At 40.8% G+C, this 17,829-nt stretch overlaps 1 protein-coding gene and 1 long non-coding RNA gene across 2 annotated transcripts in view; one reads left to right on the forward strand and one right to left on the reverse strand.

Moving 5' to 3' along the window:
• Positions 1–17,829, forward strand: part of LOC123987096 (receptor-type tyrosine-protein phosphatase gamma-like) — a 172,148-nt gene that overhangs the window by 136,714 nt on the left and 17,605 nt on the right. Inside the window, exons 13-17 of the mRNA XM_046075711.1 lie at positions 10,299–10,390; positions 14,435–14,531; positions 15,393–15,475; positions 15,701–15,835; positions 17,048–17,182. Coding sequence (XP_045931667.1) covers positions 10,299–10,390; positions 14,435–14,531; positions 15,393–15,475; positions 15,701–15,835; positions 17,048–17,182 — 542 coding nt within the window. The remainder of the gene's footprint in view (positions 1–10,298; positions 10,391–14,434; positions 14,532–15,392; positions 15,476–15,700; positions 15,836–17,047; positions 17,183–17,829) is intronic.
• On the reverse strand, positions 1,728–2,983 carry LOC123987481. The gene is made up of 3 exons (XR_006829138.1): positions 2,858–2,983; positions 2,156–2,278; positions 1,728–1,945 (listed from the first exon to the last, which is right to left on the reverse strand). It is a non-coding gene; the product is annotated as an uncharacterized LOC123987481 (long non-coding RNA).

The following is a 17,829-nucleotide window of genomic DNA, read 5'->3' on the forward strand; positions in this document are numbered from 1 at the left end:
ATGCAAAACGGCTTTCCTGGTGTGCTGGTATAGAGAGTTTTCAGGCCTTTTTGTTTGTCCACTGTTGCTGAATGAATAACACTGCTCACATATGCTTTTGAGGAGTCCTGAAGCTTCTTGGTGCAGTGTTTCTCCACACTGTCTCATATGGACGCATGGTCAAGACCCATCGGCGTCAGTTTGTAACATACTGGGGATCCCTATAGCGTCAAAGTTCAACACAGTGGGGGAAGCCCTCTAGTGTCAGTTTTTGACGGTAAAGGTAGGTAAATGATATTTAACAGAAAAGACTGAATAAGGAGGTGGTTGGTGTGGATGGAGGGCCAGAACCCGGACTTTGTGTCCCGTATGAAACAAAAAGCCAACATTAAATATTTTTATTTAAAGGCAGGGTAGGTAAATTTGAGAAACTAGCCAGAAACTGCTGGATTTTAAAAGTATCCAACAGAGAAACTCCCGCCCCCTCCCTTCCGGGCTCCTTCAAAAGCCAAGGCCCCAAAACACGTGAACGCGCGTCGCCGACACCGCAGGAGGACGAGGACAGTGTGACAAGCGGAGAGCAGCGGCTCACATCAGGGGTAAGAAAACATCTAACTTTATCATTATGAAAATAAACAACTAACCCGGCTGTTAGTACTCACTATCAAGCTAGCATGTTAATATTGGATAGGTTTTAAAAAGGCAGAGTTTTGCGTAACATTGGGCAAAGCTAAAAACAGGCTGATACATATTTTCCCCGTTTCCATCAGTTACACTACACGAATGTGAATTTCATACTCATAACATGTACGTTGTTTTGCATCTTAGAGCTTCCACGGTGACACCATTATTGTCAGCCATCAGCTCATCTGGGTCATGTACATTGACCTGGTGTGTAATGTGGACACAGAAGTCCTGTTAGAGAACAACAAACCCCTGTTCAATAAAAATATCTGATCATGTTGATGACTGTTCTGTCCTATTACACCAATGTTTCCAATTTGGGGTTCTAACAACTATATATTCCTTTACAGACCAGAATCTGACGACAACATCCAGACTACTGTGTTTCCATGCACCACACATGGCTGACCTTCCAGACCCAGGACAGAGTAACAGACAGTTCAGTCAGGCAGCAGACAGACAGTTTGTCGTGTGGCAGTGTGGAGCACTTAGACACAGAGTCGTGATACTGAGTTGCTGTTTCTGGAAGATATGCAGCTGTTCTCCTGATCCACCAGGCCAATACAGAGGTTTAATCCTAGCAGGGTGGAAGATGTAATATCACTAACTGACACAGTGCTACACAAATAATTCCCTCCACTGTGTGAATAAACACTTGTACATTGTCTTTTTCTGCCCAGGAGGGTAGAGAAAATACAAAGTATATTTTTCCCCTGTTCTGGATGATATTTTTTTTTAAATAAAACATTGAAAGTGATAAATACATTTGTCTTATGTCTCCAATAATGACATCCAAATGTGGTATAACACTTGTTTATTGTTATTATATACTACTAAAACTACAACCTATGTCACAAATAGATAATTTTTAAAACATCAATAAAAATAAGTGTATACAGGAAGAGACAAGGTGTGTCCAGAGGTGTCCTGACTGATTATGAAGACAGTTCAGACTTTACTCGTAGCATCGTATCGCTGCTGTGGAGATGATTAAATATATCACAGTCACCTCTCTGACATGATTACCACATTTCAAAAACCAACCATATTACTTTGTTTTATATTTTGCTGTATCTAGCAACAGGGACACCTGACTGAACCCCATGTTGACGGGGATCATCAGGTCTCCTGGTTCTGCTTCTAGGCATCTCAGTAGTAGACAACTGGAGGAGGAGGCGGCAGCTGGCACTCTAGGAGTTCTGCGATGTAACTTTAGTCCTTTTCCACCTTCAATGAGTACAAGCTCCACTTCCTGGACTCTTTGTTGTACACTTTGCTGTACCTGATAATACAGAAAGGAGGATCAGCTTAGTGAAAAGTTTCTAACACCTGACATTGTTCTCTTATAGAGTAATTAGCAGACCATTTCCACAAAAAATGCAATCAATAATAAATCAGCACCATCTATCTGTATTCCTCATACTGTTTAATTTTTTGACTCACTTATAAGTGAGTTAGTAAAATGCATAGGAGTACTCATAATGCAACATACTGAACTGTGTCAGCTTTCTCCTGGCTGGTCTGTGGACACAGTGGTTGTAATCCAGGCCAGCCAGCATGGTCTGATCAGCGTATACTGGTGAGAAGCACAGGGTGTTGGAAGACTGCAGGTGACCTGAGGGCGCAGTAGAAACAAAACATACAGGATTTTTTTAGTTCTGGTAAAATAAGTAATGACATAACACCAGTTACAGTAAAAGGTTTTCACACAGTAGGTTTAGCTATGAACAAACTATATTATAGGTAGCTTATATACCAAAAACACAGATACTTGGGGACCTTTAGCCATCATTGTTTATGTACACTAACGTTGAAGTCTCTCATAACTACAAACACACAGCTACATCATTTATAAAAGAGTAATATCCAGTCAAACAAGGCCTGCAGACACAAGATCATTACACAAACAGATTAGATACAAGGTGGAAACGTAGTATAATAAACCTAGATGGTGAATAACTAAACCGGCGCAGTCTACACCAACATTGTCTTACCTTATATTAGCATTGGAGAACACAGCTCGCACTGCTGTTTTCCAGCTCACCTACAGCTAGATATAATTCATCGTCTCTACTCTGGCTCCAACACCAGCCTGCACTCCTAGCAACCGTTAGCTGTATGCTAAGTAGGTAGCTACGTTTGCTAGCGATGACAGTAACAAATTACCATCAAAATGATAAAAAAGCCAGGTTACCTGTCCAGCAGAAATAAAGCCACCACGGTGCAACTTCTCAGCCCCTCTGTGTTCCTTAGTTGTCAGTGACTATCGTTGAAAAGCCACGCAGATTTTACCTCCGGTCTGACCGCTTCGCTCGTCAGGTCTGTGCGAGCTGACCGGGCGCGCGCACGGGGGCAGCTCCTGTAGCAGCACGGCTGGTAGCCATGGCAGCGAGGGAGAGTGACAGTCAGCCAGCCAATCATTGCATTCGGTCCGAATGAGACCATCGGCAATGGCTGACAGACATCACGCCAGCTTCGTGATTGTAAAGCCCTCCACCCCTAGCAAAATAAATCACATTTCCACATCATACCACCCTGTGAAAGCGGGTTTTAAGGTTGTTTAAGTAGGGAGAGCCGGGACGAATGAAACACTTTTCAGATATGTCATTTTAAAATATAACTTTACAGACAGAAATCATTTATTGTTGTCAACAACGACTTACTTGTGTGCTTTATCAATACCAGGCGTTATCTTGTCAAAATGTGGAACGACTTAAGTATAATTTCATTTTGAACGAAAGGTGCGCATTGTTTCGTTGAAGAATCCAACAGCTAATGCACATTTGGATTAGGCTGCCCTTTTTATGTAGCCTCCATCTGCAGCCCGTTTTCCTGGTCTACTGTGAAGACCCTGTTATTTAGCTGTGAGTATCCTGGTAGTCCAGCCTATCAAACAACTGAAGCCAACATCTGCACTCTATTCACCGTTGCTTTACCTGGTCCGTACGTAAAATACCCGCCTCGAGTTGTAACGTAACTTAAGTCTACCGGGGTTTATATATATATATTATTATTTTTTTTGTATAAACAGAGTGAAGTTTGTGCAAAAACACATACACATAAGACGTCTGCTGCCCCCCCCATGACATCATCCATCCCAATGGATCATTGTAGACATACGATACCCAACCCTAGCCTAAACCTAAAACATTTTCCTCAGCCTGGTCTGTTTAAAGTATTTGCCCTGGAGTCACCATCAGTGTCGCAGGTGGTGTACATCTCTGAGAGCTGACCGCACACATCCTGTTGACATTTGTCAATACAGCTAAAAATCACTTAAGAACTTTTTTATGTGGAGTACCATCTCCGGCGGGGACATTAACCATTCCTCAAACCTTTTCGTAGAGTGGCTGGGCAGCCACAGCACAACCTGTGTTGTGTCTGTAAGACGGCTTAAGTGATTATGTGTGCATTTGTGTGCGATAAAGAGGCTGTGCTTAGTTCACCATTTACAGAACACACAAAAACCTCTCCAGTGCTTGATAGCTGCTCCCTAGAAGCTCAGGTCCAGGATTTGAATCAAAACACGTGTTACGCCCCACCCTTTGGTAGCAACATGGGGCGAACACCCCAACACTAACCCAAACTTAACATAGATAACACCTTTAAAACAACCAAATCAAGGGAATTTATTAACATAACAAGACGATAAATTAAGAACAGCAAAAACACAACATAACACAAAAATGCCCCAGCTGAGAGGCAGCAAGTCCAGCAGTCCCACATCAAGAAGCCTCTCCTGACACTTGCACAGCAGCTTTTAAAGCCTGCGTTCCAAGGCCAGGTGGAGCTTATTTGGTAATTAACTGGAGCACTCCCAGAGCAGAACTAAAGGACAGAAAACATGGACACAGCGCAGGGAAACACAGCCGTAACAACCCGTCAAATCAGTTAAAAAGCTTGTGATGTGCTCTTTACAATGAGCCTTTGCTGAGTTCCGAAAGGCCTCTATTCACACCAGGACCAGTGCGTCCCGCATGGCAGTCTAGCACAGACCAAAGGGGTTTTTTCCCATTGAGCATCTCTCCCTTCCCCCAGCCGGAACACAGCCATAAATTTCAAATCACCGTGGTATGATATGTTTTTTAAATAACCACTGGAATGGTCGAGTATCTTGACAGACTTTGAGGTTAAAGTATCAAGAAATAAGCCCCACTGCTCACATGACGGCCACACTAACTATGTGGACGTCAGAGTGCAGCAGACAGGGATGTGGTGTGTGGTCATTTGTTAGTTGTGTTAATTGTCTCAGCCTTGTGCATCCTATAATCCTCTTTAAGACCTTCTGTTCGTTTTAAAACTGGCAGGCAGCAACCTTTTACAGAACCACTCACACAGACAAACAGCGAGTTACATTAGTGTCACGTGCTTCTTTATGAGGATGGGAAGATCAATATCTTAGTAAACAATATGTTGAAATCTGATGTGTCCTCAAGTGATGTCACTTGAGTCAGTGTTGTTGAGGCTGATGATTAAGGCCTCATCCACACTACTTAGTTTGTTTTAAAATGAATACAATCTTCTCAGTCCACATCAGCGTTGTAGCTGCGTATCAGAGTTCATCTCCATGTTAAAACGGCTGACACATCTACTGGCCGTTCATGTACGCTGGGCATGCGTGTGCCGGTGTAAACAGGAAGCAGATTGTCTATTCTGTAGCTACAGAAGATTTGGCAAGAGAATAAAGTACTACAGACAGAACCAGACCAGATTTTTTCCCCCATGGACTAATGAGATGGGACCGTTACTGAATGTAACCCAGGATTTAAAAGCGACTGTGGTGGCAGAAAACAAACTGGGAGTCTTCACGAGTAAATGGCGACATGCACAGTAGCTTAAAGTGTAGGCAGACCCAATCAGGAAGCCAAATGTGAGCGTCTGCGTCATCATTTCTAAAATCCTTTGTTTTTTGCCCGTCCGCACTAAAACGCTACCTGGAGTTTTAGAAGAAAAACAGGGTTGGTAGCGTTTTTAAACTTTTCCGTTTTAGGTCTTTGTTTTTGCCATTTTAGTCTGGACTGGAGGTGCAAATGTAGCAAAAGGTCTCAGTTTTGTGGATGGGGCCTAAGAAGTGAGCCTAGCAAGAAGTGTTACTTGCATTACACACCTGAATTTACTGAACTGTCAGCCGTTGGATTGTGGGTAATGTAGGTTCCAGTTTTGACAAGGGGAAAACAATGCATGGAATTTAAAACAAACAAAAAAACCCACATCCAGTTTGAGAGTCTGACAGTGTTATAGAAGTGCAGTGCTAAATTGGTGGAGTACTAACAGTACAGGGCTGATGGTTTAATGCACTCAGTATTTCTTTGTGCGTGTCTGTATTATCAATTGGGAATCATCTTTTTTTAGCAAAAAGACTAAAATAACATTCCAGCTTCCACTTACAGGCAGTGGCTGAGTCCAATGATAAATCTAAAAAAAAAATGAGGCACAGGGTAAACACAGATCCAAGGTTCAGGCAGGCAGGCAGGCAATGTTACAGGTAGACATCCAAGGCTGACAAACTACACAGGCGACAGCTCATGGCATGCTACAAACCACAACACACTGTAATGACCAGACAGAGACTGAACAGAAACAGCAAACTTATATACACAGGGTTAACGAGCAGGGCGGGAACAACACAGCTGACCGTGATCAGGGCTAACGAGACAGAGCGACAGCAGGGGAAAACAGGGAGGCAGGCAGAGTGATAACTGGGGGAACAGACTGAACACTTGACAGGCAGACATGGAGCAAAATAAACAACCCACACAGACAGAACACATGTTACAAAATACCAGACAAGAATCTAACTTCAGACAATAACAGAAACCCATGTAAATAGACAAACACCGACCAACTATAACACAGGGATCATAACAGAGGACACAGAACTACAACACAAAATACAGAGCAGACTAAACTAAGATAATGCGAACAAAGACATGGAACCAAAACACAGACTAAATAACAGATAACTCAAAACTAAAGACAAAGCTGAAACCCAAGACAGACTAAATAACAGATACAGAAAAACCTAAAATAACAAAACTGAGAATAAACTAAACAAGGCAGGCAGGTACACAGCGTGACAGGTATTCTAATGTTTATTTCTTGTGTTTGCAAACAACAACAAAAAGGGAGAGAAAAAAAGCCAAATCTGAGATATTCCACAGAAAACTCCAAAAATTTGACTGGACAAAACCTTTTCAAAATCTCCAGAAATAATTTTATTTCAAGCATGTGAAATGGAGAAATGTTGACTCAGCCTTTTGTTGTGTGTCTGTGTGTACCACACTGAGCATGGTCAAAAGAAAAAAAGACAATAGAGTTGTCTGAGGATTTGAGAACTAAAATCATGTGAAAGCATGGACAATCTCAAGGCTACAAGTCCATCTCCAGAGACCTTAATGTTCCTGTGTCCACTGTGCGCAACATTGTCAAGACGTTTACAGCCTATGTCTTTAAAGCTAATCTTCCCGGACGTGGATGAAAGAGAAAAAAATATGAAAGATTGTTCAAATAGTGGATAAAGAACCTCGATCAACTTCCAAACCAATTCAGGCTGAACAGTGTCTGTTGCCATCTGAATGAAAAGAGACGCCATGGTAGGAGACCCAGGAGGACCCCGCTGCTGACATAGAAACAAACCTTTCCTGAGGAAGCCAAAATCCTTCTGGGAGAATGTCCTGCGGACAGATGAGACTAAAATTAAGCTTTTTGGTAAAGCACCTCATGATTCTGTTTTCAGAAAAAGAAATGAGGCCCTCAAAGAAAACAACACGGTCCCTACAGTCAAACATGGTGGAGGTTCACTGATGTTTTGGGGCTGCTTTGCTGCAACCTTGAGTGGAACATGTGTGTAATTCTCCTTCTGTGGTGAGATGCGGTGTGGCCGGAAAAGTTTGAAATAGCAGAATAAAGAAGACATACATGAACGGCATGTATTAAACCCATTCATGAGCCACACACAACATTGCTTGGGGGCCAGGAGTCTCAGAGAGCTCAATCTGTGAAAAAAAATCATAGAAAAAATAAAAAGCCTTGAGGATCGAGTTACTACAAAATTAACTAGGCTAATCAATGATTTGGACTCTGCAGCACTAGATGCAGGTGCCGCAGCTCTATGGCAAATGAATTGCAATTATTTAACAATACTTCACATGTTGTACTTGACATCATTAATACAGTGAATATTTGAATATTTAAGTTGCACATGTACTGTACCTGGTAGTACAATGAAAGCCAGACAGCTGGCAAGATACTGCTCCATCTCAGCTTTGCTATGTTAAGATTACATAGCCTCGTGTCCAACATTGTACAAATAATAATAATTAAGTCCCTTGCATTATGAATGAATCAGCTGTTCCAAATGCTGCTTTTCAAGATTTCAAGTGGGTGGGTGGGTGTGTGTGTGTGGGGGGTGAGAAAGAGATGGATGTACTGAAGTCAAGCAACAATTTCTCATTGATCTTGAGGAAAACTCATGGCTCCAGAGACGTGGTTGTTCTGTTTCTCCGGTGTTATAAACAGGCACCACGGGCTAGTATTCTCCGTTGAGACGTATTATTAGTCGTATTATTCTAATAATAGAAAAACTGTGCAGTTACTGGACTGTTCTTGAACATTCATTCTCTGCAATGAAGACACTAGATAAAAAGACTTGTTACCACACACACAGCTTAGTAGTTGGCTAATTTAGTTAGCATCATAGACTAAATGCTGCTGTTCTTAGAAAAGACATGAATATGTAAATCGGCAATTGCACTTTGTCTTTGTCCATATTTAACCTCCTCCAGGCACATACAATAAGCATCAATATAAAGAAATTTATTGTCCATTTAAAGGTATTTCAATAGGTAAAAAGGACTGGATTGGCTGGTACACAGCAAGTTAAATAATGTAGAGTCATAAGGATGATTGCAAAAGAGATCATGTCTTTATTTTATATATAACTCAGCAGAAAGTAAAGTTAATTATAGGCTACATTCCGTTTTCCAAATATAAACAAGGATAGTAGACATAGGCCTATGTCGAGTCAGAGTGGCCCTTGCAGTGGCAACATCATACTGAGAAGCAGCTGGGTTACACTGAGCTGCCAGGTTCTGCACAAATGACTGTGCTGCCCTCCTCGGTGGCACTGTGTGATTGAAGAAGAACCAGCAAAACACTTGGATCCATTAGACAGGCTTCTGCTGGTGTAGCATCAAACTGTATGGAATCGGGATGAATGCCAGAGAAACGTTATCTTAAGGACTTCAGCAGCACCTGAGCTGATTGCTTCCCAACAGCAGTTGTCAGCGAGTGTGCCTCAAGGTTGAGCAGACATGGCATTACTTGTGAGAGTGACTGGCTGTTACTCTGTAGCCAGTCTGTGTGAACAGCAAAGGGCTCAAGCAGCTTGACAAGGTACTCCAGCTTAGCCCACATGTGAGAAGTGTGTTCATGCCAAAATTCTCAAGTAGCTGGTTTAGTTCAGATCTGGTCTTCAGCAGTCTTTTCAGCATTTCAAAAGTGTTGTTCCAGCGTGTGCTACAATCCCGGACCAGAGTTTTGCCACATCTTTTGATCAATTCTTCATTTTCCACTGACAATTTCCTCACAACGTGTGCCAGCATTCTTGCTTTCATTATGACTGAATGAACGCTTGAGCGTTTAATGGCACCTTTTAGTGTAAGCTGAAATGTGTGGGCCATTGCATTCTCGGGAACTTGTTGTGTTCGCCATCCTCTGACAGGTCAAGTTCTTAGCATCACTGGGCTGGAGTTCTTTAATATCAACAACACTTTTTCTCAGTCGCTTTGGAACATGTTTCGAATCCAGAAGAAGGACAAGCCCTTTTTTACAAACAACATGTCAATATGTTTAGCTACGTTGTCAATATAACGTACTAACATAATGTACTCCGTATACTAAGGTTCGGATGACAAATGATAACGCACAAGACTGCACTCTTTCTGTATGGCATATAGAAATTTCAACAGTACTAAGTTACACGTAGGAAGAGATTGGAAAGGATTCACATTTGTGCCTTTGATGTTTGTACTATAATTTGTTGTCATGACTGTTGTCGTGACTGTTTCACAGCACTGCATGGCACACCATGCACACATTTAGAAAAAAACGTATAATAGACAGCTTATGACAGCGTGTTCAATCATTTTGCATGTAATGACTTATGCAATGAACTAGATGTTTTGGAGGGGGGGGGGGTAAGAATATTCAACAGAGAACCAGTATAATATATTGTGATTGACATGACACAAGCAATAATGTAGGAAACAGCAGACAATTGTTCTTATTGTATTTATTTGTAGGATGAGGTTGTCGCACATGGAGCGAGTTTATATTCGAATCCAGAATTCACCACACTGCCCTGTAAAGGCAGGTGTCATTTCCAGTAGACCAAACAATACATTAAGGGATATTGAAAGTAGTATCATTTACTGAGGAAAATTGTTTGATAGAATTGAAATCTCCAGGGGTGTGTTTCCCATACGCCAACAAAAAAATGAAGAACTTTTTGCGATTACAAAACATTTAGTAAAATAGGTTTTATCTGCAAATATCTTCTTTTTTAACTCTTGCTCCAGGGTAAATTATTGTTCCTGTGAAGCTGGTTTAACCCTGATCTTGTCTTTTCTATGCAGATGACATGGAAGCCATTCCAGTCAAGCAGTTCATCAAACATGTCTCTGAACTCTGTTCAAACAACCAACATGGATTCTCTGAGGATTTTGAGGTGAGCAGTAAACTCTTGGATAATATAACCATGCTGAAAATTTTAGACCTGCCATCATAATTTTTTTATTTATTTTGGGCAGCAGATACAAGTTGAGACAACATTGACCTTTGTAGTTGACGTGGCAAACTTGTTAGCAAATATTTGCATATTTACACATCCTGCAGTATCGGAGCAACATTGTCATTCATTTGTAGTAGTGTTTGTGTCCACATGATGAATGTAAGTCAGATTCTTCACTATGTTCACAAGTTAATCACTAACTTGCTTTTACATGCGCGGCCCATAAACGACACTCTGAGAGAGATGAGAGTGAATCAAACAATAAACTTGTGGGCCTGGACGATTAAACAGTGAGCTGAAACTCGCTATAAAGCTCTGCAAAGTCAAGGGGAGCTGCAGATTCTGTATCTGTAGGTTCATCACTGTGAGTAACTTCTCTCACATTGTTATTTGAAACGTCTTATAATATAAAGACGTTGATTATAGCCACTTAAAAGCTAGGCTAGACAATTCATTTCCAGAAGCAATTTTTGTTATATTTGTTGAAATTTAGAGGGAGGTCTGGAGGGAGGGGCGAAACAGTACATCAGAATGTACACCAGACACATTTTGAAAGCAGAGATAGTAAGTGTCATGGAAATTGAATATTGCTGGTTAGGGCTTGAGCAAATAATTGAGTTACAACAAACCGCTGTCTTAGAAGAATTTATTATTAAAATAGATTAACAGAGAAGTACTACAACAGAAAATCAGCTTGTCCAGAGACCTGCCGCTTAGGGTAGCTTAGAGTGTCTGGCCCCGAGCAAAGGGATGCAGAATCATTTAGACAGTCCAGGTTTCTATGTTTTGGGGAACAGAGATCCTCTCCCGGCCTTGAAAAAACATTCAAGGTGAGAAGAGGAACGGCAGGAGAGGAAACCAATAAAACAGTCTCACAGCTCTGACTTAAAACCTACATATGTGGTTTTATGAGTATAAGCTATAATAGTAAAAATAATAGTAGTAATAGAAGTACATACATAAAAGATTAGATGTAAGGAGAAACAAATTTCTGCCATTACAGTAAGAGATAATGAAGAAAAAGGCTGTATACTGAATGATTATGGTTATCACAGAGAAAATGAGAGGGAAGTGTTGGAGGTGGGCAATTTAGTTTAGTTATAACCACTGCATCCTTCATCTCACCAGCCAACAGTCCCTCTGCAATTGTGGTCTGTGAAAATACTATGCTCTCTTCTTTTTATCATCCTCACTCATCATTTTTGCTCCAGTCTCTCTGTATTCCTGGTCCATGCCCTTCCTAGAAAGAGAAAAGTGGGTGAACTGAAATGGACCAACTGAATGACTTACTTAATTGGGAAAACTGAGCTTCTCACACTAGGGCTGAACGATTTGGGGGAAAAATCTTACTGTGATATTTCTGCCAGATATTGCGATTATGATTTGATTTGCGATTTTTAAAAATAGTTAAAGTGCAGTATTCACTGTGTAATAGAATAAACATGTCATGGAGTATTACACCTTGAGACACCATCACAACTGTGATGGGTCACAATTTTCAAACTAAAACACCCTGTGCAGATTCCCGATCATATATCAATTATAAGCACGTTTAAAACAGACAAAAAAGAAACAACTGAACTATGTAGCCTTTTTAACCATGGTAGAAGCAGAAAAATTAAGGACAACTGAGGAAATCAAGTCAACAAAATCAAGCAGGCAAAACGCTCTTACTCTGAAATGCTCCATGTGGGATATAAAGTCGTGCAGACAACGGAATGAAAACAAAAGTCACAAAGAGCTGTTATTAGTAGTAGAAGCACACAAAATGTGTTAACAACACATCAACAACGTAGGACAGGCTCAACGCTCCGCCGCAGAAACACTTCCAGTGTTAGTTGACGCTGGGCAGAGGACAAAACAAAACGGCGACACAGCCTCTGCCTGTGTCAGTTCGGCTGATGCCATTATCCCACGTTTTCCCCTAGTTTCGTTTGTTGTTGTAAACTGCACACGCCCTCTGCCCGCTCTGATTGGTGAGTAGAAACGTAACAGGAGGCGCATGGAGCTTGTGAGTAGCGAGCAGATCTGTCTCATAAAGGAGCTGTATAATAAACCTACATTTAATTGAGGTCTTCATGATTACCTAATCGTGTTCTTTCAAATCACAGTTTTGATTTGAAAAAGATTAATCGTTGTCCTCTCCATAGGTGTCCTCTTCCCTATGTCCTGCTCTGGGCTTGATGGACACTGGAAAGTGCTTCAGAAAGGGAGCCCCTTCTCAAATGAAATTATCATCCTTCCATATCATTTCCATTCCTGTTGTCCCAGTTTCTTCTCCTTTGAAAAAGTGGAGTCAGGGAGGCAGAGGCCATCAATCACAACTATTTAGTCTTCTGCACGTTGTACTGGCATTGTTGTCAATCAGCCAAACATGAAAATGTGTTTTTGACTGTGCTTTAATTCAATTATATTTCATTTATATAGTGACAAAAAATAGCCATATTTTTTTTTTCAAATAGAGTAGACTGTACTTTTTATAATCTTGTGATTATAGCAACATGGCAAACATGGCAAGTAAAATATGTTCAAGGATAATATGGAAACCATGACTGCATTCTGTAGTATTTTGTTGGTTTTAGTTGAGCTTTAAGTGTTGAAAAACAAAGTTTTAGGTCGCAGCTGCACAAGTGCTTGTGAAACTCGAGCAGCCTGCGTAAACTGCTCCATTCCCAGCCTCTCTGTGGATCGGCAGTATCTTATCCATTAGCTGCACGTATCAAACGCCAAACTAAAAAACTGAAGCAGAGAAAAACAACCATCTCCCCCACCATCATTGAAACGCCAAATTAAGGGATATCTTCTAGAAAAAGGATGTACATTCCTTCAGTAGAGCTGAATTTGGTGGACCGTCACCTTAATCATAGACTTAATTTTGTGGTAGTAAGATGTTTAATTTGTCACCAATCTGTCAACATGGTCACTCGTTCATACTAAAGTCACAAAGCCACATTTCAGCATGTTTGGAAGCAGGTTCATGAAGCTAGGACAGATGACACACGAAGAACACCGTTGTTTCACTGTGCTTGAAAGTACATCACAGTGTCATCACATTGAGTTTAAGTGTCATATATGTGTGTATGTGTGCCAGTTTGTGTACCATCTGCTGATCACATCACCTGTCTGTGACATCAATATGTTTAATAGTGCAAAAACAAGGCGGTTGGCCTATAAAGCTGCAGAGGAAGTGAGGCCAAGGGGTCAGAGCCAAATCCAGCTCCTGCCCTTACTGCTGGGCATGCTGAGCTAGCAGCCAACAGCTGTTTGCTTGGCAGGAGCTTGACATTAAACACTGACATATATTCACAGGCTGCTAAGCCCAGAATTGCTCTATGTAATTTTTAGGACAGCCATGAGGCAGGATCCACATAGGAGAATTATTATGAAGAGAAAAAAGGAAGTAAACTACAAAAGATCTCCAGGGTGAAACCTGTAATTGATTTACTTTCCAACACGCAGTACCATGCCCTCAGGTCAAAAAAATAAATTATTATGCCAAGCTAGGGATGTAGCTTATTTAAGCACAAGCTATGAAGAGGGGGACATTTACTATAGCCAAAGAGAAAGAATGAAAAGGGAAAGAGGGAGAGAATGAGGCAGCCCAAACAGGTAGAAGGGAGAGCAGCTTTTGTGTCACTAGAGGAAAGTTCATGGGGTGATCGGCAGAGCATGAATATGTTCAGTAAATTTCATTAGAAATTGTCCCCTGAAAGGGGGCAATGCTACAACAAAGCTCACATAACCAAAAAGGGGTCATCCTCTGAGGCATGTGGTATGTAAAGTAAATTCCATAGCAATTTGTCCGTTAGATTAAGACATTTCTTGCATAAAAGTTTTGATGTATTAGGGTTCATCCTCTGGGGACATCCACAATAAAGTTTCTGGAAATGTAACCAGTCATTTTCAAGTTACCTTGCCATACATCAAAGTGTACAGACATGTCAGAATGACGTAGGGGTGTGTCTGTGTATCCTTACGCAGGAGGTTCAACGGTGCACTGCTGATATGAAGATCACGTCAGAGCACTCCAACCACCCTGACAACAAGCACAAGAACAGATACATTAACATAGTGGCCTGTGAGTACACACCTCATAGCACACTATAGTGCATACACTGTACTGTATTCTTTACGTAGTACACAAAATATATGTAATTTAAACTGCTGCAGTGAATGTGGGGGAAATATTTTTTATATGTATTAAGACATGTAAAGACACAGTTCAAAGACAGTTCATGTCTAAATATATTCTACAAATACAAATTCTGTTCCCAGGTGTTTTGATGGTTGGTTGCTACCTTTTTTAATACATATTAAGCATATGTATTGTTATTGTCAAATATATTGTTTAGTAAGTTATAGCATACTCTATGTCCCAACCACTGCTAATTCCACACTGTATGTTTTATGAGGCAGTTTTTTTATTTAATGCCAGTTTGTTCAGCAGATTTGGTTCAGTTAGCAAAATGTTTCTTTTTGGACAATTTCTATTCAACTTCTTTCTATGAACTCAATAAAATCATATTACCAACTTGATAAATCTAAAGTATCTTTAGTTGAACCACTAATCAAAAATGTCTTCCAGTTACAAGTTTAGTCATAAGTTGATAATTAAAATCAGCTGATTGGTTGTGGCTAAAGGCAGCTTAGTCTTGTGTTTACTAGAGTATACTCCAGAAGCAAAGGGCAGGTGCCACGCAGTTTATGGCTGCATGTTTAGCTGCAGGTACAACACAACACAACCCAGTTTGACCATTGTTTCAGCCATAAAGGTTAATGTGCTTCCTTGTAGGGAGCTGGTGTTTTGGCTGGTCACCAAGATCACCAAGAACATTACATGGACAGCACTGTGTTAGGGTTAGACTTGAGGTATGCTCTTGCCATGGTTTCAGTCACACAAACACACTCACAGTTTTAATGCTCTGTGTTTCCTCCTCAGATGACCACAGCAGGGTGAAGCTGAGGCCACTAGCTGGGAAGGAATCCAAACACACCGACTACATCAATGCCAACTATGTGGATGTGAGTGCTTCTTCTGGAACAACTCAAATACTGATCTGTGTCTGTGTGTTTGTAAGTAAAATCATGTTGAAAAGGATGACTGCAAGAACAAACACAATAAAGTCCAGAGATATATCTTAGACATTTTCTCCAGTTGTGGATTAATTTTGATTGTAATAGTTTAATTATTTAAACTATTTGCTACACATTGCCAAATAGCCTGTCTCTTCTCTGTTTATCTATTAGGGTTATAATAAGCCTAAAGCTTACATTGCAGCCCAGGGACCTCTCAAGTCTACTTTTGAGGACTTTTGGCGGATGGTGTGGGAGCAAAATACAGGCATCATCGTCATGATCACCAACTTAGTGGAAAAGGGCCGGGTATGTTCTGACATGCACAAAAACTCAGTGTAGATTTTTGGATGTTTAAGGCAAGGTTGGAAAATGTTTCATAACTTGTTAAACTCAGTTATATACACTCAATGAGCCCAGAAAAAAGACCCCCTATACAGTATTGGCTTGGGAAAAAATAGTTGCCACATTAGCCCAACGTAATATCCGCAGAGAAATGTAAAACATTAGGTATAGATATCAATGCAAATAATAATGATAGCAATACAAGTCATAATAATATGACTAATAATAATAATTGTAGCAGCCTTGCAACCACAGATCCAGACTCCACAGCTACGGAGGCAGAAACACATGAAGAAACCAAACTAGGAGATTAAAGAAGTCGAGTTAATGAAAAAAGAATGCATACTGATGCATCATGGGAAGTCCCCCGGCAGTCTAGTCCTATAGCAGCATAACTAAGGGATGGTTCAGGACTCACCTGAGCCAGCCCTAACTATAAGCTTTATCAAAGAGGAAAGTCTTAAGCCTACTCTTAAATGTGGAGATGGTGTCTGCCTCCTGAACCCAAACTGGAACCTGGTTCCACAGGAGAGGAGCTTGATAGCTGAACGCTCTGGCTCCTAGTCTACTTTTGGAGACTCTAGAAACCACAAGTAACCCTAGATTGTGGAAGTGCAGTGTTCTATTGGCATAATGAGCTCTTTAAGATATAATGGTGCTTGACTATTAAAGGCTTTGCATGTGAGGAGAAGGATTTTCAATTCTATTCTGGTTTTTACGTGGAGCCAGTGCAGAGAAGCTAAAACGGGAGAAATATGATCTCTTAGGACTAATATGGGCAGCCTTATAATAAGGCTTGAGGTATATAATGTGCTGTGGCACATCATGATCATTTGTTGTCAAATGCTTTTAGCCCATTCTTGGTAAGTGGTTCACAGTGAGTGCAGAAAAGCAGTTGCCTTTACATGCCCCTGTTCATGCTATAACTCAAATGGAAAGGTTGAAGTGGTTTATACATCAGGTCACAGGATTTATTTCATAAACTTTATCTCACATTGGTACCGTTCTGAATGTGTTTAGCCTTGTTTGACCTTCTTCATGGGGAAAATAATTAATGTGATTGAAGTTTGGTTCAGCACATACTCTTACACTGTCCACAATTTGTTGACAGTAATTTCATCTGATTCATGTGTGTGTGTGTGTGTGTGTGTGTGTGTGTATGTGTTTCTCCTACAGAGAAAATGTGACCAATACTGGCCAACAGAGAACAGTGAAGAGTACGGCAACATGGTAGTCACACTGAAAAGCACTAAAGTTCATGCCTGCTACACGGTTCGCTGCTTCACATTGCGCAACAATAAAGTCAAAAAGGTGAGAATGAGAGGGAGGAAGTGGGACTTTCTGTCTGGACAGGAAAGAATTCTAGCTTCAAGTTTTTCTTTATAAAAAGCTGGTTTCCAGTGTCATAATGGTAATCACTTAGTTATGGAAAGTTGTGGCAAATCCAGGCATCAGCAGTAACTTAACACAGCTCTTAGTAGACAGTAAAACCTGATGAGCTGTCTCGGGAGACTCCAGGAGTTGACATTTTTACATTCTGTCACGTCACACGTGAGTTTTCTCACGCAGTGAAAAACAAATGTAAATCTGAGAAAATCGACCCACGGAGCGGATCAACTCTGCCCAGCTGATGAGACACCGCGTACGCTGTGATGGAAATCAAGTGAGTCCAGACAGTTGTGACCAGTCCTAACTAACTGGTATAGTTGCATTATAAAAATCTAAAAACTGAAGTGCTAACTTTCTCTTTTTGAGACTGTGAGCTGCACGTTATGGGAGGAGCTGGATTTAGCATGTTTCTGGATTTGTGGTGAGATTTAGGTGAGATACAGAATGCCTGAGAGCCTCACAGCATTATGTTCTGTTGTAGTTTTAGATTTTGAATTGTCAGCTGCCACCTGAATTTTGTGTTTCCCTTTACATAAATAAAAACATTTCCCCCATAAATTGGTTCAGAA

The sequence above is a fragment of the Micropterus dolomieu genome, linkage group LG18 (assembly GCF_021292245.1).
Source record: "Micropterus dolomieu isolate WLL.071019.BEF.003 ecotype Adirondacks linkage group LG18, ASM2129224v1, whole genome shotgun sequence".
In the NCBI taxonomy this organism is placed as follows: domain Eukaryota; kingdom Metazoa; phylum Chordata; class Actinopteri; order Centrarchiformes; family Centrarchidae; genus Micropterus; species Micropterus dolomieu.